Here is a 24,254-nt window from a genome sequence, read left to right as displayed (position 1 = left end):
AAACCATCAGCTGGAGGACCATGCCTAGGTATTTAAAGCATAATACTTGTTTAATGACATTGCTGTTGATAGATCAAGGCAAACCTTTGGACCAATTTATAAGAGGATCTAATTAATTGACTATGTACCTTCCGGTCAGCAGCTATTCAAACAGATAGATTTTTGCTTCAGAATGGTCTGTCCCTATCCAGGTCCTTTGAGTCTTTCAATAGTTCACCTGTTATCTTTGTAACTGAGCCTATCTACTTTGCTACTAAATATTTGAATATTTTTTAAATGGCTACAGTACCAAGTACTTGTCTGCAGTGTAATTCTTGGCTGCTTACCATATTTTTCGGAGTATAAGATGCACCAGAGTATAAGACGCACCAAGGTTTTGAAGAGGCATTTTTTTTTAAAGTAAGTAGGTAGATAGAGGGATAGAGAGGTAGAGAAAGAGAGAGAAATAAAGTAGATAGGTAGGGAGAGAGAGTAGGTAGGTAGGTAGGTAGATAAAGGAAGAGAGAGAGAGAGAGAGAGAGAGAGAGATAGAGAGAGACAAACACAGTAGATAGGTAGGGAGAGAGAGAGAGAGTGAGTAGATAGAGGGATAGAGAGAAAGAGAAATACAGTAGGTAGGTAGGTAGGTAGATAGAGGGATAGAGAGAGAGAGAAATACAGTAGGTAGGTAGGGAGAGAGAGAAAGTAGGTAGGGAGAGAGAGAGAGAGAGTAGGCAGGTAGCTAGAGGGAGGAAGAGAGAGAGGAGGAGAGAGAGAAATACAGTAGGTAGAGAGAGGGGGGAGAGAGAGTAGGTAGGTAGGTAGATAGAGGGATAGAGAGAAATACAGTAGGTAGGTAGGGGGAGAGAGAGAGAGAGTAGGGAGGTAGATACAGGGATAGAGAGAGACAGAGAAATACAGTAGGTAGATAGGAGGAGAGAGAGTAGGTAGGTAGGTAGGTAGGTAGGTAGGTAGGTAGGTAGGTAGGTAGGTAGATGTTTCCAGGTGTATTTATCCATGTGCCGGAGAAGGAAATTGCTGACAACCTGCAGCACCTAAGACTTGTTTCTGCTTTGCACAGCACTTGATCAATGTAATTCTCATCAATCACTCTAACTAAAGAGTGATTTTTTCCGAAAGGAAAAAAAAGTGTTTACACTCTGCAAACCTCCCCAAAACAGCCTGTTATATAAACTTGTTATATATTATTCTAAATGAGTTTTGATATTATATCTTAATGAAATCAGAAAAAATAAACCATTTAAATAGTGACATTTAAAGTTTTTGTTCAGAAGCATATGGGAGAATTTATTCAACATTTGCCTATTTAAAGAAGCCAAGTACTTTAGTTTTTTTTTTAAATCATCCACCCACACATTTTAAAGAAACACAAAGGTATGACATACTGCAAATATTATAAATTACAATCCATTTCTGCAATCTGAACTTGTTAAGGTGGAATGGTTCCAAAATATCAGAACCACAATCGGCTGTTGAAGTTAATGTTATATTTTTCTGCCATAATAGACTTAATTTGCTTTCAGTCTTACAGTCTTACTATGCAGTAGTAAAACTTCCAAGCCCAAAATAGAGTATCAATGTTGCTTTGAGTTGTTTTGTGATCTCTGTAAAAATCATTTGCTCAAATCCTTAAACCAGACACCAGGAGTCAGTGTCTAATCCAATGGTATCCAAGGTGACATCATACTTATGTTTATCATCTAACCCAAACATTTCCAGTAAGTGTTATTTTAAACCTGCTGGTTTTCATCGGACCAGCTGCCTAAGTGATTTAGAGATGTGTCCTGGGCTAACTGAGTCCTCCCCCACCCCACCCACTCTTTTCAAGTTTATACATTGTAATCCAATATTTCTCAACCATGGCAGGTGAATTCTTCAACATGGCTGTTTGGGTAATTAAGACACACCTCTTAAAGTTGTCAAGAGAAACACTGTTATAATCCAAAAAAGTCCAGGCCATCGTGGATATAGATAATCTCTGCTGCAAAACCAGGGGATATATAATATTTGGTGAATACGAATTCCAAAGTTAGGTTACAAAATGATAAAACACAGAATTGTATTTGGGAACACTTCTAAGTTTATGCATTTTACTTATTTGTTTATTTAAAATGTGTAATAAATAGACAACCTGTTTCTGACATTGACTATTCCCATTGAAATTTTTGTGATGTTTGGATACTAAATGTGCATCTACATCCCATTGTCTGAATCTACCTGTAATATAAGGGTTTCTGTATCTGGAAAAGAGATTTGTAAGCCACTCAGAGTCACCTAGAATGAAGAGGGAGACCACATAAATTTTCTAAATAAATAAGTATTCTGGTCAGTGACTAATATTTTGGCAGATTTGGAGGTTTGTCCTTTTCCCCACCCAGATCCTTTCCAACTGATTTTTCATTAGTGTAGTGATTCAGAAGCTATTACTCATTTGCTGTATAAGATGCCTGTTAGGTGCAGCCTCAATTGCAATATTTGAAAATTCAAACTGTTGTTATTTGTCTCTTGAAAATATGCTGATTTCCCCCATTAATTTTCAGTTATTGGCTATACATTCTGCTACTACCAGTAAAATAAATAAATAAATTAATAAATTAATAATAAATAAATTAATAAATTAATAATAAATAAATTAATAAATTAATAATAAATAAATTAATAAATTAATAAATTAATAAATAAAAGAAAGGTCCTTTTTCACAAATGTGTATATTGGTAATCTTGCACTCTTTACTTATCTGCGCATTGATACATTATTTTATTTCTCCTAATAATTTTCATTCTTTAAGTAGAGAAACCATTTATAGGTATGCTGATAAATAATATTATAAATAGTCTATAAAATACCCAGACTAAATAATACATACATACATACATACATACATACATACATACATACATACATACATACATACATACATACATACCTAACTAGTGCTAACATCCTGTCTTTATTAGTTTTATTGTTCTATTCTGAATGCTTTGGACACATAATACAAGCAAACTGAAATAGCTATTAATCTTATCCAAGAATACTAAATTTTTCAAATTTACTTCCTTTCTCTAATTTGCCTTAGAAATCATAATACCTATTCAGAGTGTCCAGTGCTTATTTTTCAACAACTGGATTCAAGAAAAATGGCTTGCCTAATGATTGTCTGCCTTAATACTAATAACATATATGGATTTTCCTTTAATTAAATGTACAAATTAATCTGATTTGGCACACTGTATATTCATATATATTTGCTTTATATTCCAGTTTAGTCAAGCAACTAAGGCAATTATCAATCTAGGAAAAATATAAATTGAAAGCAATTCATTTTCAAATAAACACAGTATAGTATATGTGCCCTGCATAATTAGAAAATAAACTTCTGTCTGAAACGTTTTAACTTTTTTAACTTTGTAAAACTTAACTTTGTTTGAATTTTGATAACCGGGCCACTGTGAATGAGGGGGCGTGTCAACACAAGTTAAGATGTTACCATGAAAATGCAATTGAAGTCCCACCCCTTTTTATATGTTAGAGTTAGACCTTTCATCATAAGTCTTACATAGTCCCATTCCCCAATAATGTGGCTATTAAATGTAAGCATCTATTGAATTAATGTATTTAGTTCTATAAACATAAATGCCTTCAACCTTCTGAAGGCTTTCCTTTGAATGTTTTTATGAATAAATAAGAATGAACGGGTTTGGCTATTTGGAATGCTTGATTCACTTAATAATAAATAATAATAAACACATAATAAAACCACATATATGAAACATAAAATATAACATAAATTTAAAAAAATCAGTTCCACATTTAAAATACGGTTTTCTATTTTTCTAGAAAGTGTCCTATACTAAAGAAGCAATGGATGGGTGAGTATCTATATTTTTCTATATTTTGCAGTACATGTTGTCCTCAAATTACAATTACAGTTGGGAACCACATTTTCCATTGCTAAGCAAAGCAGTTGTTAAGTAAGTTGTTCCAGATTTTATGAATTTTTTTGCTGTGTTAAGTGACTTACTGCAGTTGTTAAGTGAATCATGGGGTCATTAAGCAAATCCAATTTCTTCCATTGATTTTGCTTGAGGGAAGTCATCTGGAAAGGTCACAACTGATGATGACATGACCTTGGGCTGTTGCAAGCACTGGAAATACATGCTGGTTGCCAAGTGTTTGAATTTTGAACATGTGACCATGGGGATGCTGCGACAGTCATAAATGCAAGGACCAGTTGCAAGTCACATTTTTCAGTGCTGTTGTAACTTTGAACAGTTGCTAAACATATGATTGTAAGTTGAGGATTACATCCATATTCAGAAGTAAGAAACCTTGCCTCCATGATTTCACTTTAGGCTACTATTTTGATTTCTTGACAGTTTTTGCAATAAGTTAAAGTTTCACAGCATCCTTCCTTCCTATTTCAGAGTTCAAGATTTTTATAGAAAATTTAAAAATTAAGAATTTAATGCATATTTTATAAGCACTTCAACATATAGCGCTGGTCAAACATGCAAAATTCATAGCATTTTTATCTATCTTGAGGTTTGGAAACGTCGTTGGCTATTTCATGGTTATGCATTTAGTTTTTTTATTTAAAAAAATCACAATTAATCTCTATTCATCATGTTGGCATCATTTAAAAAAGTTAGTCTGTAGATTGAAGATATGAACATTAATTTAGCTTTCCTAGATGTTATTATTAAGTGACTTTCATAGTCTAGGGAAAACCAACTTGTAAAAATAAAAATAACCATAATTTTATCTTTTCCAAGTCCTTGAGATAAAAATTTGCAGCATTTATTACACTTTTAAACATCTTTTAACAAATCCACCAAAAGCCAAAATAAAAGATGTAGCGATTATGTTGTTTTTTTAGTAAATTATATTCCTTTTGTAATTTGTATATAGTAGCATCATTAATAACGTAAGATGAATCAATTTTGGCCCATATTTATAATACCAATCAGATGTTTCTATACGCATTCAATGCTAAAAAATGTAGTAGAGATTCTACTATATTTAGAACAAAGCACTTGCCATGTTATCACAGATATCACATAATAACTATCCAACTGAACCCATAATATTACATAATCAAAATCACTTTCATTTCATTATAGTTATCAGATGTACAATGATATTATTGAAAATAAGTAAAATTAATTCCTTACATTCATATGGAACTCATATCTGTGAAAGGAACACCCTTGATGTATTACCATCAACAAAATTCTAATCACTGATTTTTTTTAGGTTTCTGTGTTTCATTGTAATTCTTTCAAGTGTTTTCATAATTTCTTCCATCTCATCTTACTCAGTAAAATCCATTGAGAAATAAAAAAAAAATTTTTCAATCTTTATTTGCAGCTTTAGAAGATTCCTGCTTTAGTTTACACATCCATAAATGGCTTTTGCAAGTAAAGAAAGGGGAAATATTTGTAAAATATAGTTTGTATATCAGTGACCTGGAATGGGTCACTGAGATACAAACTATATTTTTTTACAAATTAAAATAAATGGGAAAAATATTCAATCACAATTTTGAGAATGTGCAGGCCTATAATATAAACTACATGCAAAATAACAATTGTAATCTAACTAAAGTTTAGATATGAGAAATTTCACATTTCAAAATTATTTGCAAAATAATTTCAGTTTTTCTCTAGCATTTATTGTTTTAAAACCAATTTACTATTGTTTGGCAGCATTTACTTAACAATTCTGCAGTGTTTAAGTCTTTATCATCAAAATTTGAGCTAATTGTGGCTTGTCTCTTAAGTATAAGATCATTTCAAAGACTTGTTGAAAATGATCACTGTTCATATGCCACAAACAATTTCAAGTAATTTCAGAATAGGTTTTTTATAATGTAAAGTTTTTTGAAGCAGGAAATATATATCTCCAAGTACTGAAATTAAATGCTACCTTCCCAGAGAAATAGAAGAATGTCAAGGGTTCTTTCCAAGTTGAGACATACTGAGAAACACTGAACTGGAATAGTAATTAGGGAACTCAGAATTTATTTATATGTCAAGATACTGTACTACTTTCTATTAAACATGACAGGAAAAGCTGTTCTTTTTTTCCAAAGAGCAGTTATAAAATTTAAACAGTAAAAGAAAAAAATAATTGTTATGCCACTTGTTCCCATTTCTACATCCTTTTTTCTCATTTAGATATGTGGGATTGCAGTTTATTTGCACTGAACCAGTGTAAATTGTTTCATACATCTACATGCATACAGTAAAAAATGAAGATATATACAGCTACTATGTCAACTACATTTTTAGTGCACAGGCTAAAACAATGTTGGCAAACCTTTTCAGCACCGACCGGTCCCGAAACGGGAGTGTGCATATGTGCATGTGCCAGAAACCGGAAGAGCAGCCACCTGGTGCTCATGCACATGCCAGGAAGATGATCACTCAGGTTTCTGGTGTGCATGCACGCACAAAGACCAGCTGCCTTGTGCACATGCGCGTGCCGGAAACTGGAAGATCATCTTCCCAGCGCATGCATGTGCACCTGGTGGCTGCTCTTCCAGTTTCCTGTATGTGTGCCATAGGTTCACCATCACAGGGTTAAAACATGCCTTCATAAAGACTTCATAAAGAATAGTGCTGTAGAAGCTATATATAATAATAGTTATTGGCCAACAGACATAGCATTATCTGTGAATGCCAAACTAACTATTAAAATTCCTAAAGCCTTGAGCTTCCTCTTAGAATGTCATGTAGAGTTTTCTTTGTTTCAGAGAAAATGCCTTTGATAATACAGGAACTTTTCAGTTCATTTCACATTTATTTTAAAAATCAACTTTGTTTTTTCTTGAACAAATTGAACTGTGATAGTATGTTACTAAATGTAATTACTAAAGAGAAAACCAGTATACAAAAGTTCAGTTCAGTTTTCAGTTCAGTTTATTGGTCTTGTATGCTGCCCACTCCCGAAGGACTCCCGAAGAAATATAAAATGGCAGGTTTTCTGTGTAGGTTCTTCTTCCTCCCGTTATTTGAATTCCTTCCTCTTCAGTCAAAGAATATATTCCAAACCAAGCTTTACAGTATATCTACAATTTGTTACATTTGATCTTTCTATTATGATGAATATTAGAGCTTTATTTTATTCCACTTGGTTTGCTTAGACTTAAATCTTGACTGAATTAATTAATCTTAGTCTCATGAAACTTTTTTATCCTCTAAAATCATTGGTTTCACAGATGTAACTGCACATCATATCCACCATTCCACAGAAGTTATTTTTTTTGTTGATGTTGGTAAATTGTAGATAAATGGTTCAGATCAAAGGTCGAATAAATTGAAATAAACAGACATATTTCTCCATAATGTACTTATCCCTGGATATTATCAGGAATATTCAAGTCTCCATGTTTTGACTTGGATTTCATAAAAATATCCAATTTGCAAAGAAGTTAAAGATTTCTCAATCTCAAAGGTGATTTTTCAAAGGCAACTGGACTGTTTTTCCTTGAGGAAGAAGAAAAGATATTTTTCTTGTTCCTCAGAGGAAAAGCAATCTAGTTGCCTTTTGAAAAAGCACCTTTGAGACAACTATGAATGACTGAGTCTCACCATAAACAAAGGTTTCTCAGGTTTACAATTATTACAATTGTATTTTAAAATGATAAGGGAAAAATGGAGGCAGTTAAATAACTCAGCTTGTGTTCTGAGGTACCATCATTGATTTTAGAATGAATCATCTATTTATAAATAGATAGCATTTAGTTATCTCAATTTCTGTAACATTTCTTCTAAGAATTTTGACATTAAATACAACAAATTGCTAAATGGTATCAAATTCTGGCTATGTAAGGGTTTGCCTCAGCTATCTGTTCAAGAAAGCAGAACTCTTGAAAGCATGCAGCATTTTACAAGGAACTTTTATTGAGAGATAGTGATAGCAGAGAAGCTAGGCAGGATCTAAATTCCCCGCATGTAACCATTAGGTTAAAATGTTGTTCTGTGAAACCCGTCCCAACTGTCTGGGGTGGCACTGGCCAATCCAATGTGTGAAAATGTTATGAGAACCTTGAGCTGAGAAGGTGATAAGGAGTCATTCCCAAGTGCCCCGGTCTTGTTCCTCTGGAGATGAGATAACACAGATGGCCCCAAGCTCATCCTTCCCTCTCCCCTTATTCCCATGCAGGTACATCAGTGGGGATCGGACAAGCTATGCTTTTTGCTAAATGATGCTAAGATGTTTTTAGAGTGCACCCAAGACTCCTTAAATTATTAACACTATCTTTGTTTTCTTATTTTTTCTGCTTCTCTTTGCACTTCTTTGTACTGTATTTTATTTTCTTCTGTTCTTTCTCTTGTATTCTACTGTTATTATTCTTATTATTGGAAAATGATATACATTTTAAACTAGTTGCAAATCACAACAAAAATGTTATATTAAGGACTTTGGGGGGGATATGTTTTTTAAGCACCATGTGTTTTTTAAGCACCATGCAGTCAGGCATAACTCAGGTTATGTAGACAGTAAACACAGGGTCAACCAAAATTGACTCAAATGTCTATACACCAATGCACAGAGTATGAGGAATAAACAGGGCGAATTAGAAATTCAAGTAAAAGAGGGCAGATACAATATTGTTGCCATTACAGAAACTTGGTGGGATAAAACCGACAAATGGAACATACAGCTAGAAGGATTTAAATTATTTAAAAGAAATAGACCAAATAAAAGAGGAGATGGAGTTGCACTATATATAAGAAATAATTACCTATCTACAGAAATAGAGCACAACAATGATGAGAACTATCTTGAATGCATTTGGGTCAAATGCATTTGGGTCAATATTAAAGGTTGGGGGGGAGGGAAATGACATTGCCATAGATCTATACTACAGGCCACCCAATCAAGCAGAGGAAGTAGATGACCTTTTGCTAGTCAGCTAACTAAGATATGTAGGAAGCACACCACAATAGTAGTGGGGGATTTTAACTACCCTGACATCAACTGGGAAACAAACTGCACCAAGTGGAACATCCAACAGGTTCCTAACAAACCTAGCAGACAGCTTTGTTTCCCAAAAAGTAGAGAAGGGAACAAGGGGATCAGCCATATTGGACTTAATTCTCACTAACAGAGATGAAATGATAGAAGGTGTTGAAGCCACAAGAACCCTGGGGGCAAGCTGGTAGGAATAGCCAACATTCCAGAAGATAGGCTAAAGATACAGAAGGATCTTGACAAACCTGAACATTGGGCACTATCTAATAAAATGAAATTCAATGGTGAAAAGAGTAAGGTTCTACATTTAGGCAGCAAAAACGAAATGCACATGTACAGTATAGGTGGTACCTTGCTCAACAGTAGTAACTGTGAAAGGGATCTTGGAGTCCTAGTGGACAACCATTTAAATATGAGCCAGCAGTGTGCAGCAGCTGCCAAAAAAGCCAACACAGTTCTGGGCTGCATAAACAGAGGGATAGAATCAAGATCACATGAAGTGTTAATACCACTTTATAGTGCCTTCGTAAGGCAAGTCTTGGAATACTGCATTCAATTTTGGTCACCACGATGTAGAAAAGATGTGGACTCTCTAGAAAGAGTGCAGAGAAGAGCAACAAAGATGATTAGGGGACTGGAGACTAAAACATATGAAGAACGATTGCAGGAACTGGGTATGTCTAATTTAATGGAAAGAAGGACTAGGGGAGACATGATAGAAGTGTTCCAATATCTCAGGGGTTGCCACAAAGAAGAGGGAGTCAAACTATTTTCCAAGGCACCTGAGGATAGAACAAGAAGCAATGGGTGGAAACTAATCAAGAGAGAAGCAACTTAGAACTGAGGAGAAATTTCCTGACAGTTAGAACAATTAATCAGTGGAACAGCTTGCCTCCAGAAGTTGTGAATGCCCCAACACTGGAAGTCTTTAAGACGATGTTGGATAGCCATTTGTCTGAAATGGTATAGGGTTCCCTGCCTAGGCAGGGTGTTGGACTAGAAGACCTCCAAGGTACCTTCCAACTCTGCTATTGTATTGTATTGTATATAAACACAAGAAATATAATATAAAGAAAATGCAAAAAGTTGCTTCCACTTATAGTAAAAATATAATTGATAATTTTCTGGATTTAATGATCTCCACATGATCAAGTTTTCCCCAATAATAGTGATATTATTTCAGTAAAAACTGTGACACACACAAACACACCCACTCATTATCTGTTGTAAATGCATTCTGTAAATAGCATTGAATTATTTATCCACTTATTTCTGTTTTCTGAAACAGCCACGGGAATAAGGATTGTTAGCTTTGAAAGAAAATATTTAATCTATTTCTTTGTTGTTCACACACAGACATACTTCATCCCTTTGTTTTTCTTATTTTTCAGTTTTAGGATGTCAACTCCATCTCCAGTTGGTGATACTACCACTCTGAGAGGTCTGTTTTCTTTAACTTGTCTGTTGCCTGATTTGGGATTTAGTGAAAAGTATGGAGCAAAATGATTACACTTTTGCATGTGAATAAAATACATGGAAGTTGGTCAGGGTCCCTAGCTATAGAAGGGAATGACATTTTCCAGGCAGAGAAATGCTGCAGTTGTGTTGGGCCAAGTCAATATTTGTTTCTCTGCAATAACTTAGGTTCCAATTTTTCAATGGGTCAATGTTAAATGTGATTAAAGCTTTAGTCAGATTTATTTTCTTTTGACCTGATAATCTTTTCAGACTTGGATTGTTATTTATTTTACAAAATAGTTAATTTAAAAATAAGGTAACATTTATTATTTTCTTTAGATATAGTTGCTAGTATTCCTCCTCCTCCTGATGTGGTCTCAACTGATAGTCATTTGGACAGAACTGAAAAAACAGAAGATCATGAAGTAAGCTAAAGTGCTTTATAAGGTTGCTTTAATTTTTATAGATGTTGCTTGATAGACATTGGAGGTATTGGAGCAATAATAGCTTCATCCAAGTTTTTTAAACAGTTCTTTATTTTTTTTTACTTCAAAGGCTAACCAAGATTAGAAGAATATTAAAAATCTCTGCCTAGTAGTTCAACATGTTTTTTTATTCAAAATTTATCAAGTTTTCTTTAAAATTAATTTATCTCTGCTTCATTTAATAGTAAGCTAGAAAATTCTTAAAAGGAAGTGAAAATCTTAACAAACCCATTAATAAAAACAAAACATGATTTTCTTCTCTGGTAACTATCTACTTCCATGATTTCAGTTATATCCACAGCCACCTGTTTCCCCCCTTCCTGTTTTGGGTCTTGGGTGAAATTTCATCTCTCTGAGATGTGCCTTTCTCCACAGAAGTTACCAATTGATTTTCTTCTCCCTCTCCTACTGTGAACCCACATGCTCACACAATTCTACAGTTTATCTTTCTCCCAGCCAGTTCTTTCCACAACATGCATTCCCTACTATAGGTAGTCCTTTACTTATGACCACAGTTTGGACTGAGATTTCCATAGATAAAGAATGCAATCATTTAAAAAAATCATTTGACTGCATCACTTAATGACAGCAATCTCAGCAGTCCTGATTGCTGTTGTTAACCATGAACTATTGGTTATTAAGCAAGTACTCATCCCAATCCTAAACCATTCTGAGCTTCGTTATTCCAGCCCCGAGTCTGAGTAATGCAAGGTACTGCCTCCAAGACACCCCAACCACCTATCTTTTCTTAATCCCTGCCTTTTGGCCACCCAAAAGAGAGGAGGGAGGACCCATAGCTTCTCTGTGTTAAAAAGCCTCTGCGCACCATGTTCCCTTTTTTTTCTTTCTTCCTTTCTTCCTTCTCTACTTTTTTTCCCTTTCTGTCAGTCTTACCTAGGATCATGGTACAAACAGTCCCATTTTTTTCTTTTACCGCAGCAAAAAGCTCAGCCCCAATCTGACCCAGAGACATGGTGTAAAGGGGATTTTTGATACACTGCAGCTCTAGTATACTTTTTATTTTTCCACAGTGTGGAGCCCCAGCATGGCCCAGCAGCAAGCCCAGGCGAGCCTTGCTAGTAGTAGGAGCAAGAAGACAGTGAAGATCAGATGGGCAGCAGGGGACCAAAAGGGCATTCATGATAGGCAGATGGGGGAGGGGGAGTTGTAGCACTTTTGCACTTGTAAGTGTGGATGGGCTGCCAATGCCCAAATTTGGATCACATGATGTGGAGGTGCTCTAATAGCAATAACTTCAGGCACAGATCTTAAGTCCCTTTGTTCAGTACCACCATAACTTTGAACCACTGCTGAGCAAAATGGTCATAAATTTAGGATTAAGTTTAGTTTTTATCCTCTCTTCTATATTTCTTCAGTTTTGGGTTATACTGCAGCATGTGCCCCAGCAGCTGACGCAGTGAGTGTCCCCTCAGGACTCTGGTATCCAACATCAGTCTGGACTGTATCTCTCAGCATCTCACCACTATAGCCTTAATTAGACACCAGATCAACCTCTTGAAACTAAAGTTGCTTTTCAAGGCTGTTTTGAGCTTCTTCTCTCCCTTTTCTCTCTCATTTTGATGACTCGTGCCGCCATAAAAGCAGCCATACTAGGCCACTAAGAACCAGCTGCCACACTTCCTCAGTTAGCACTTGCATTCCCAAAATGCCCTCTCTAAATACTTTTATTCTGAATGTTCTTCACTTTTATTTCTGATAAATATATTACATATGCTTTAACCCTAAAGATGTTTTACTAAGAATGAGAGCCAGGACAAAATAAGTGGACCCATCATCAAAATAATGCCGTTTAAAAAATGAAGCGTTGATTGCTTCTACTCAGGAAGTAATGGAAAGAAAATCTTACCACCAGTCACATTTGAATAACAGAAAAAGAATCGATATTGAAAATTACAGTTTATGTTAGAAATAAATTAACTATATTACCAGCACAAAATTTCCTCCTTCTCTGTTCTGTATATCTGTAAATGAGACAAATAACTAACAATTTCAACAGAAATTGGTCACACATCATTTCAAAGTCAAGAGATACCTACACAGTTATAAATCTTCAAAGATTGCTTTTTCCCTTCATAGACCTCCATAGGAGCAGACATTGGGCTTGGGAGAAGACATTTAATTTAAGAGAAAAATTAATTATGCCAAATAACCAGCAGAGAACTTCAGTACCATGTGTAATACATGAAAGAAACTAGCATACAGATTTATTTGGTATAGAAATATAGTCTGGGGAGGTTGTATATGACTAGAATTCATTAAATCAAATTGTTCTTTTGCTTGTTTGCTTTGCCAGGTCAGTAATGAGATAACAAGAGATTATACAAAACTAATGAAGCCTGCTCATGAGCAGTTGGTTGTATTCAGTATTCTTCTTCCTGAAGAGAAATACATCAATGAGCTAAGCGACCCTTCCACTGAAGAATACCAACAACTCTCTCAGCAATTTATTTCTGAAGTAATTATACCACCTATATATTTTTCCCATACACTTTGCGAGTTGCTTTTGTGGGTTGGAGATCAAGAAAGATGAACACTAGGAAAGGAGCCAGGATCTTAACATTAATAAAGATGTATTAAAATGGTCCCTAAACTTACAGCCTCAGAGATTCAGAGGACAACAATTAGTCAGCAGAGGTGGTATTCAGGTGGTTTTCTCCGGTTTGAGTGAACCAGTAGTAGCGGCTGCAGGAGGCTCTGCCCACCTGCCCCAACGTAATGTGCGAGCACTGCACATGTGCAGAAGGCAGTGCGCATGTGCAGATGTGCGTGTGCTCACATTTGCGAACCAGTAAGGAAGATAAGTGAATCCCACTGCTGTGAGGTAGGCAATAGATATGACTCAAAAAGAGTTGCATTTGCAGTTGCACGTTTTATAGCCCTTCAACGCAGTGGTAAGATTCAATTTTTTTACTACCGTTTCTGTGGGTCCACAGATGTGGGCTTTGTGGCTGTAGTGTGGCTTTGTGACTGTGGCTTTGTGGCTATGGCAGGAGAAGGATACTGCCAAATCCTCATTCCCTGGAGGAAAGTTACTACAAAATCCCTATTCCCTTCCCACCCCACTAACCTGCTTTCCAGATCTGTTTTCCTGTTCAGGGAAACAAAAGAAGATCAGCTGGGAGACTGGGACATGGGGGGGGGGGAGCCTATTTGCCACTTCACTGAACTACTCAAAATTTCCGCTACTGTTACTCCAGAACCTGTCAGAACTGGCTGAATACCACCTCTGCTTCAACCTCTCTTTCCCACTTAACCCAGAATTGCTTAGTTTAGGCAAAAGGAAAGGTTATATATTAGTGAAGATTAAAATATTGGGCCCTTGCTAAGACAAACATTGGAACTCATTATCTAATTGGGATTAGAGTAGTAAATTTGTTCTCTCATAATATGCAAGCGTAAATAGCTTGTCTAAGCAATCTCTTTCCCAAGTCTTAATCAAAAAATGTTAACTCAATTTAAGTTAGCTAATAGTTGAACACTGAAAATGGCAACCCAACATATCTAAGAATATTAGTCAATCAGTGCTCATTGTTGCTGCTCAAGCTTCATAATATCTGGTTCAAGTGGTCTGTGAAAGATGCCTTGAAAATGAAAGGATTCCTGTTTTATTCCTATCCAGAATAAGCATGCTAAATGCCAACAGAGAAATGCAGGGTAACCAATCGTATTTATCATATTTTTGTTTTTAAAAAGTAAAAAGAGAAATATTAGCTATGTTTTATCCAGCTTTTCCAGCATTCCTAAACCAGACACGAATTAATAATGGTCACACATGCTTAACGCTGTTATTTGAGAAGACAGGATTCCCCCCCCCCCATGTGTTATTTCTTGCTGTAACTATAAACAATCCTTGACTCCTCATATTTTCTGTCCTTGGTCATAATGCTGCAACTATTTATATTATAACTGCTTAAGGGGAAGGCACTGGTTTTAGATCTTGCTTTTCCTCTTTAGAAAAATTGATATAAACAGATTTTTATACCAGTCCTGAATCTGAAGGTCAAATATACTTTTTAATCTGGATTTATTTAAGCATGCCATTGTTTAACTTAATAGAACATGGGTTGAGTGATCTATGAAATAATGGTTACAATATTTTTACAAGCTTATGAATATACATATTTAGTATTCTGACAGCATTTCATATGGAGGAAAATATATATAGTGTAGTCACAGAAAATCACTGTAACTGTTATATGGCTCGGGAAGCTAGACAGTATCATTTTTCTAACTGTACAGCCAAGAAGCTACGCCATAATATTAATGCCTGATCAGACAGGCAGGTTGGCTATAGTTATCCCCCTTCATCTCTTGCCATGTTCTCACAGTGCTTAGATAATCTTTCCCCACTGCAGAATGTTTTCATTATGGCTAGAGAATAAGTATATCAAATATTTTTATAGAGAAAGAAGGAATATTGAGATAGTCAAATTGTTTTTCTGCCGACGAAGCATTCTTGATGTGGGATGTGGATTACATAATTCCTTCATTTTTAATTTTTTAACTATAATGAGCGCTGGATTCAGAGTAAGAATAACCACATTATTACTAATAACTTACTAATAACCACAAGCGATTTAGATAAAGAGAAAACTGTACTTTTCATTAAATAAAATTCATTATGTGAATTTTAAAAAAAGCATACAAGAAATTAATGAAAGTTGTGGAATTTTTGTAAGTGGAAAAGATTAGATTTGTTACCTTTTGAAGAAAAAAGAAAGAAATATTTACTGAGGAATATTTAATAAGCATAAATGGTCAGCCCCCAAATCAAGTTCTAATTGTTCTCAAAAAATTGCAAATTGTGTATGAATAGGGGGACAATTTCTGTGACTTCATAATTTTGCTACCAGGACCACTTCACTATATTAATTGATTACATTTCTATGGTGCTTCTCATTGCAAAGAATCCAAAATTGTTCACATTATTATTTTATCTCGTTCCTTCTCCATAAATCTTACTTTAGCTTCTTGGTATGTTGACAGCTTCCAGATCTGAATTTTCTACTGTTAAAATTAATGTTCTACCAATTATATCAGACCAGTGTTTATGGTGTTTTCTTAACTGCACTTCATGCTACATTTGCATGTTGAGTGCATAAATTCCTTTCCTCCAGGAGTTTGATTAAGAAAAAGCAATGACAAAACAATTCCTAAATGGAATACAATTGGAAACTGCATAATTGAGTAAACAGAATTATGATAAGAGAGAGAGGACGGAAGGAGGGAGGGAGGAAGAGAGAAAGAAAGAGAAAGAGAGAATTAAACAGTGAGTTCTGAAAATCAAATGGTTTGAGGATCGTCTTTCTATCTTTCATGTAGATTCAGAATGCATATGAAGGACTGCCTGGATTTAAGAATATCCATGTAACTGAATTCAGGTATAAAATATTATAAGCAATGAAAATTAAGCATCTTATTGTTAATATTGTCGGTATGGAAATTCATATGTTGCCTCCTTGCTGAAAAAGCTTCCTTCTCCTATCTTCTCCCTTTTTGTTGAAAAAATACATTACAGTTAATGAATACAGTTAATGAATACAATATAGTTGATGTAAGCTTAAAATATAAACATTATATAATATTATCTTTGCTTCACTGTTGATGTACAGTATACACTTGTATACTTGCATTAGTCATATAGCTAAGATTATGATTAATGAAATAAAAATATATCAAAAAAGCAAAACTGGTTTAGTTTGCTCCCCTAAAGGCTACTTTATAGATTGAACAGTACTTGTTCATTTTATTTAAATACTTATTAAGTACTATTTAAATACTTATTTAATTATACAGACCACAAAAAAATTATATGCATAATTTGATCCCATAATTTATGCCTATTGAAATTTATTATAAAACATATTGTGAAAATATGAAAATCGCTACAGGAGAAAGCCAGCCTGCTCTAAATGTACAATTTCTTTTGTTCTGTTAAAAATTTCTGCTAGCTATCAAATTGAAAGGATAGTAAGAAAGTATTGTTACAATAAAATATTTTAACAAAAGCAATCATCATTGGTAGCAATATAAAAGCCTTCTGTGCGTGGGATGGTTGTGGCTTGCTTAAAGCCAGAGGAAGGTTGAAGCCATGTTTGTAGATTCCTGTGCATAAAGATTCCTAAAAGCAGGAATATAATCTGGATCAGGATTAGTCAAGCAAGGTTATAATTTTATCAGATTTATTTATGAAAATACAGACTATGCAAAACTGGATCCTAGCTGGCTACATTATAATAGGAGAAGAGTCAGAGAACAAGAGTTTTTTGCAAGATCCTGAGACTAGAAGCCTTCTCAATAAAGATCAGACAGAATGAAAGCTATAAAGAAACCCAGAATAAATCCCCAAATCTTTATCTACACTCCTCTGCTCCTTAGTTTATGGTCCAGAGCTGCAAGCCACAGGGAGCAAGATTAAAGCAGTAGAAAAACAAGCACTCATACTTTCCTAGATTGCACGAAGTTTAGATCTGATTTTGTTTTGAAGAGCCAGCATAAATCCCTCTCTTCTAGAAGCCAAACCAACCTTGAAATGAGCCAGCTTCATGGGAACAGCCAAGTCAGAGCTGATATGTGAGCTCATATCATTTTGAATTTAAAACACTCTGGTTTTGCATTTGAATGAGTTGTTTTAAGTTCAAAGCTGCTGTGTTGTGTCTGAAGTGAACTGTTTCAATCTTTACTTCCAAAATTATTGAAAGCCAATATTGAATATAAAGCACTGTTTCCAAGAACTGCTTTAAATTCAGAACAATACACTAAATTTTAAATTCTAAGCAATTTACGTATCATTAATTAAATCTCAATTTCTCTTTTCTTGTTTTATGGGAGGATTTGATTTATAAATTTTAGTTTGGAAGCAATATTTCTAATTTATAACAGGTATTCTCTATCTTACCTTAACATTTAGGTCAACTCAGGACAGCAGGTAAATAAAATTTCAAAATACTTTTTTCATAATGATAGTTATTTGTTTCCTTTTAATCACATGTTGTCCCTTTCTTGGAAAATTTATAGGATTTATAGGAAAAATTATCTTGAATCAGCAAGATAAGTTGTTTCAATAAATTATAGCATTCTATAATAAATTCAATGTCTTTAAATATATGTTTCTAATACTTGTTGGTAAGTTAACAAAAACCATGACACTAGAAGAGTTTATATTACTAAATACATTGAAATAATCCATTAATAATTATTGATATCAATTGCACTTTCTTCTGAATCTAATTGCATTTTAGAAAGAGTTATGTTCAGTGAAATTAGAGTTAATATAAAACTAATCTGTGCATGTGTAAATCTTGCTAAAACCATCTTACCTTAAGTAATATAATAGATATAACTGCTGCCCTTAGACAATAAGATTAGTAATTAGATTGATGCTTAAATTACAAAAATGTAGTCATTATCAGAAGACATGCAAAGAAATATATTACATGACTTGTAAACAAAAGATAAGCTGTAACTGCTAATGTAGGGTTTAAATGACAATATACATCTTTCTAATTCTCCCTTTAACAGGGTAGAAGTCCTGTATGCTGTGGTTTTTGACAGGGAAGCAATGAGCAATGTTATCTGGGATTGGATTAACCTCCAGCCAAACAAAGTGGAACAGAACTCCTTTTCAGAAATTGAAGACAACTCTACAGTTGTTTATACAGATAGTGACTTCAGACATTACATTGCTGAGATCCTCCATAAGAACATTCTATTTGAAAATGCTTCGTTGCCCTTGGATCCTGGTTCTCTCCAACTTATTAATGGTATATAAATATAGTTTTGATTCACTCAAATGATTTCACTCTTAAAGTAGGCAAAAACATTTTTCTCTTAAGAATTTGATAGATGATATATGAAGCCCAAAGTCACCCAGCTAGCTTTCATGGCTAAGACAGGACTTGAACTCATGATCTCTTGCTTTCTAGTCTGGTGCCTTAACCACTAAACCAAATTTGAAAACATCTATACATAAATCCATACAAATAATGCTATATCTACTTTTCTTATTCTTTTTATATTGATTATTACACCTATTCTTTTTGTTCTCTGCGTATTCTGCCCGTATTTATTACTTTTGTGTTTGAGTTCTTTATGTGCGTGCTTAAGAAATACAGTATAATTCTTATATTCTAATCTAAAATCTTAAGAGGAACGTGAAATTCTAGAGAACATGCACACACAGAAAGAGAAATGTGTATTCAATTATTAGTGGCTCTATTTACTCTGATCAAAGAAATAATATACTCAATATATCCTTTGTGTTCCTTGAAACACGGAATGTATATCTATTGTAGATCTGACTCTATAGAATTTAATTGGTAATAGGACTGCAAACAATTTTAAAATAAACATGTTTCATAACTACTTTTTAATATTTTCCTTCTTAAGTAAAGGAAGTGGCTGTTTCCATGACTGAAATCCCATCATGGATTACTGCTAAACCCATTGATGATGTAAGTTGATTTTCTTCTATTGCCATTTTATTCCAGCACAATGTTCCCCAGTTGGATGCTCAACAGACTATTGGATTACAACTTTTATTTTATCTTGAAAATTTCATATCATAAGAGTTTTAAAAAGTTGCTCGAAAAGTACTTAGTATTATATACATTTACCCAATTATCTAAACTGTTTCAATGCAAGATAAGATAAAATTCAACAATATTCCAAAGACTCTCAAGTGCTCATTTAATCTGCAGGTTTAATTATTTATGGTAGATTTTATGTTTAATTCTTTTGTTTTTGTGAAATATTTTTCAGAATAGCCTTTTAAATGTATGTATATTTGTGTATAAAGAATCTAAAATATGCCCAAAATATATTTTTGTAATGATTTCAACATCTTTGAATAGTATCAGATACTGTCCCTGCATTTAAATAAAAATTAAATTGCAATTCTTGACAGTTATAGATAAATGGTCCAAACATTTCTATTAAAAATAATTGTCCTCAGACTTTGTGGTTATGGTATTTTGGCATATAATTGTGCACTTTTTCTCTAGGTTCTCTTACATTATATTACTTATTTCTTGTATTTCGAATAAAAACATTTATTATTGATGGACTAATCACTGAACATGTGACAAGGATTTAACAAAAAAGCAGCTCTTTTGTCTGCTTTATGGGAATAGGATTGTAGTAATATTTTAACACAATTATACATAAAGAAGCTTTCTTAGTTTCTCTCAACATTACATTTAAGTACAAAAATATCGTCTGAAAGGTTTCATGGCATTTTGTTTCTTTCTTTTCTTTTTTAATTTGACATATTCAACTTGTAGTTTCTCCCAAAAGTAATACAAGATGCAGGAAGTTGTTAAACACTAATATGAAAATAGTATAGTAAAGTAGAAGAGTTAACATCTCAAACAAGACCTTTCTTAGACCACAGAAAGATAAAGTAAGTGGGAGAAAAATACAACCAACATCCATACTTGGAAAATTATATTGTTATTTGCTCTTATAATAAAAGTAGTTCTGAAGCAGGCTACTTCACCTGACTGCTAACTGCAGTTTGGCAGTTCAAATCTCACCGGCTCATGGTTAATTCAGCCTTCCATCCTTCCAAGATCGGTAAAATGAGGACCCAGATTGTTGGGTGCAATATGTTGACTCTGTAAACAGAGAGGGCTGTAAAAGCACTATGAAGCAGTATATAAGTGCTATTGCTATTGCTATTTACAAGGCACTGGTTTCTTAGTCTGGTCTACCCTGTAAAATTTCAGTATGATACTGGTTTTGTCATTTGCAACCACTGTCCCTCCAGATGCCCTTGATGACATATTTAAGAAGTCACAACCCATGATATATTTAGAATTCTGATTTGTCCATACTTTTGTTGGAAATTGTATACATAATGAGATGTGGGAGTAAACTATAAGATATTTTGAGGCATTATTATTATCAACATTGTTTGTAACCATTATGGGTCTATATTTTAGGATGATGCCATAGTATCTGAATGGCCTTCTGCTGATAAGTCAACTGCAAGCAACATCTTGCCCTTTGACTTGCCAGGACCAGATCTTATCTTTGATAGTGACAATAATGTGTGGATAAAACCAGATGGTTCTGTGGACTCTGAAAGTGTTCTCAATTCAAAAACTGATATCACCATTTCCCCAGAAGATTTGCTTTTTATGGATGAAAAAGAAAAAATACATCCTGGGACACCGTTGTTCTTTGAAACTGATTCCCATATAGACTTGGAAAGTCATTCTAATTTGTCTTTGTTAGACATTGGTAAGTTGACTTGTTTGTATAAATTATAAGACTTAGAATAATATATTTTTTTCAGATGTGAAAATGGACAAAGCATTTTTGCCTGAGTTCTTGATTAGCTACTTCAAAACTGATCCTCAAGAATTAATTGAAATGACCAACTTTTCACAATCAGACAGACAGTGTCAGATTTTGGCACCATGATAGAAAATATTTTAATTGCATTGATAGAGAAGTCACATTTATAATTGCAGTCCTGTGCAGAAATATTTATTTATTTATATTTCATATTTTTCATTGCCCATCTCTCTTGAATATATAATATAATATATCTTCTTAAAAATTACAGAAATCCCTTTGGTTTAATTTTTAATTTCTCAGAACAAAATAGAAATTTTGGAAATCCATCACTAACTACTAATATTTATTTATTTAGATGTATAAAGCTGCTCAGAATAGCAACCTTCAGCAGTCATTTATGCTCTAAATTCCTACAAATTAGATTAGTGTAATGTACTCCATAGGTCTGTCTTGCCTGAAGGGGAATCCCTGCTGAAATTTGCAAATGTAATTGATGCAAATTGCAGTTGTCAGTATTTATAAGACATATTGTAGCAATTTTGATTGATCTGCATAGGTTACTAGCTTGTTTTAACTAAATTAAAATTAAGTTGGTTTACAGATTTGCCATTCTTTTGTCATATACATTTTGCTTTTGCTCTTTTATTATTACAATTTCAATTGCTTTTTATTGCCCCCCCCCCCCCCGTATTACATCAGTGACTTGTTATTGATTACTGCTTTTAGAATTAATTGAAATATATGTATATTTCATATTTTATTCTTAAAATTAAATTAGAAGTATTTTTAAATGAAAGGGATATACACTTTTAAAATGTGTAGTTTTATTCCATTTACTTTGATTTGGTTTTAATGCAACTATCTTAAAGATTTGGAAAAAAGAGAAGAATTTCTGTCATTGATACAAGAGTGAATCTGTCCTAAAGAAACCAGTAATTGCTGAGCAACAAAGGATAACACTGGGTTTCTTAAGACACAAAATCCAATATGGTGCATTCACAAAATGCATTCATAACTATGCATTGATTTTTTTTCAGGACTTGAAAAAGAGAAAGAGTTGGAAGGTTTGCTTGTGCCTTCAACTATTTTCCCTCACATTGTGCCAAAAGAAATTCTACCTACAAGTGATTCTGCATTTCCTCTCAGTCTTACATCACCAACAGCCTCTGTTTTAGCAGTAGAGCCTAGCACTGAGGAAGAATTACTTACAACTTCTTTAAAAGAAGAAACTCAGCAATCGTCTATAAATAAAGAAAAGGATACTATTGATTATTATGGTTCTGGTTCAGGACAGCAGCCACAAACCAACTTAGAGACCTGGGCGAAAACTGAGGGATCTGGTATGCCTGACTATAATGAAACATATTTTACACCATATTCTCCAAAGGATGACATAATTCGGGATATACTAGATGCAACTATTTCCCAATCATCTCTTGACACAGAAGTCACCTCAGATGAAAGAGTTGTGCCATCTACAGAAATATACAGCACAATAAAATTGCCTTCCACAGAGGGGAATGAAATCATTTCTGAAATAACAGAAATCAATGACTTAATATTAACAGAACAGTCATTAAAAAATCAGTCATATACAACCATTACAAGAAAAGAATTAGAAAAGCCGGAAATAATTTTATCAGCATATTCTACTATGGAAAGCCCAGTGATCCAATCACCTGAACCTGAAAAAGACTTGGTCACAAAAGAACTGGAAGTTACAGATCAAGCCTATGAAGTCACAACTTATTATTCCCATGAAATGAACTGGGAAAACGGAATTGTGATTGATAGTCATGTAGAATTACCAACCAATCCCCATTCTACTGAAATGGTTGGGATATCTAGGATTACTCCTGAAAATCTCAACAACGTAACTATCCCTGCACGTGCTTTAGTTGTATTCTTTAGCCTTCGAGTTACTAACATGATTTTTTCAGAGGATTTGTTTAACAAAAATTCCCCTGAATATAAAGCTCTGGAGCAAAGATTTCTAGAACTGGTAAGAAATTATTATTTCTACTGGTTGTTATTGTTTTAGCATTGGAGGGGCATACATGACTCAGTTTTTGTAGGACAGTTTATAAGACAGTAACTGAAGAAGCCCATTACACAATAGTAACATTTAACAATGATATGCAATGGCTAATTTGCCCTTTAACTTGCTATATTCGTTTCAGTTCACTAACACAGACAATTTACAGCAAACAATCAGATCTACCTTCTTCATACACGATTGAATATTGCTTGTCTATAGCTAATCAATGAACTAACATTAAATGCAATTGTTACAGACATATTCTTATTTTAATTGTTGTATTAGTTAACTCAAACTTTGGAATATGTTTTATTGTTAACTATCAACATACATTGCCTATAATGTGCATTGCATAATAACAATAAATAAAAGGGTTAGCAGGTAAAGGGAAAGGTTTATTCAGCAAAAATTGTTGATATCTACCTGTAGAAGCATATACTAGGGTTGGAATGGTTATGGTATTTATAAGTGCATCTATTTCTTATCAATTTAATGTATGCTTTTGCCTTAAATGGTTTAACTTTATTTTTTTGCCTGTGCAAAGGAATTTAACTTTCCTAAAAAAAATTGTGATACTTTGTTCTCTTTGAGATCCTTTAAAATACTGATTGGTCACTTCCCTATCCTAGAATATCCTGATCTGTCTTATTTAGAAATAATGAAAAAGTACCTTGCATTTGTCACTATATCTGCCACTAGTAAAATTAATTCATATGCACGGTTATAAAGTTAAATAGCTTTCTCCACATGTGGCACAGTTATTGATAGTATTATTTTTAAAAAGATATATAACCAGGAATATGCATACAATACATACATTATCATGTAGAGCTCATGGACTAATCTTCATTCTATTAAGCCAGTGTTTACTGATTTGTTGACCAACCTATTCGTTGAGAAGCCTATTTCACACATGAAATTAAATAATAACATAGTTTATAATGTACAATCAGTGTAAGCTAAGCTCATG

General features: G+C 33.9%; 1 protein-coding gene across 1 annotated transcript in view; it reads left to right on the top strand.

Annotated features, from left to right (window-relative positions):
* The window catches only part of IMPG2 (interphotoreceptor matrix proteoglycan 2), a 40,018-nt gene that overhangs the window by 8,694 nt on the left and 7,070 nt on the right, over positions 1-24,254 (top strand). The window contains exons 4-13 of the mRNA XM_087722044.1: positions 3,839-3,870; positions 10,372-10,421; positions 10,778-10,863; positions 13,238-13,399; positions 16,267-16,325; positions 17,855-17,872; positions 18,466-18,707; positions 19,333-19,397; positions 20,886-21,186; positions 22,284-23,248. Of these exons, the coding sequence (XP_087578170.1) occupies positions 3,839-3,870; positions 10,372-10,421; positions 10,778-10,863; positions 13,238-13,399; positions 16,267-16,325; positions 17,855-17,872; positions 18,466-18,707; positions 19,333-19,397; positions 20,886-21,186; positions 22,284-23,248 (1,980 nt within the window). The remainder of the gene's footprint in view (positions 1-3,838; positions 3,871-10,371; positions 10,422-10,777; positions 10,864-13,237; positions 13,400-16,266; positions 16,326-17,854; positions 17,873-18,465; positions 18,708-19,332; positions 19,398-20,885; positions 21,187-22,283; positions 23,249-24,254) is intronic.

Source organism: Thamnophis sirtalis, unplaced genomic scaffold, assembly GCF_051295495.1.
Source record: "Thamnophis sirtalis isolate CommonGarterSnake01/CBP01778 unplaced genomic scaffold, rThaSir2_p1.2 scaffold_8, whole genome shotgun sequence".
Classification (NCBI taxonomy): Eukaryota; Metazoa; Chordata; class Lepidosauria; order Squamata; family Natricidae; genus Thamnophis; species Thamnophis sirtalis.
Note: the sequence above shows the minus strand (reverse complement) of the source record. Positions and strands in the feature narration are given on the sequence as shown.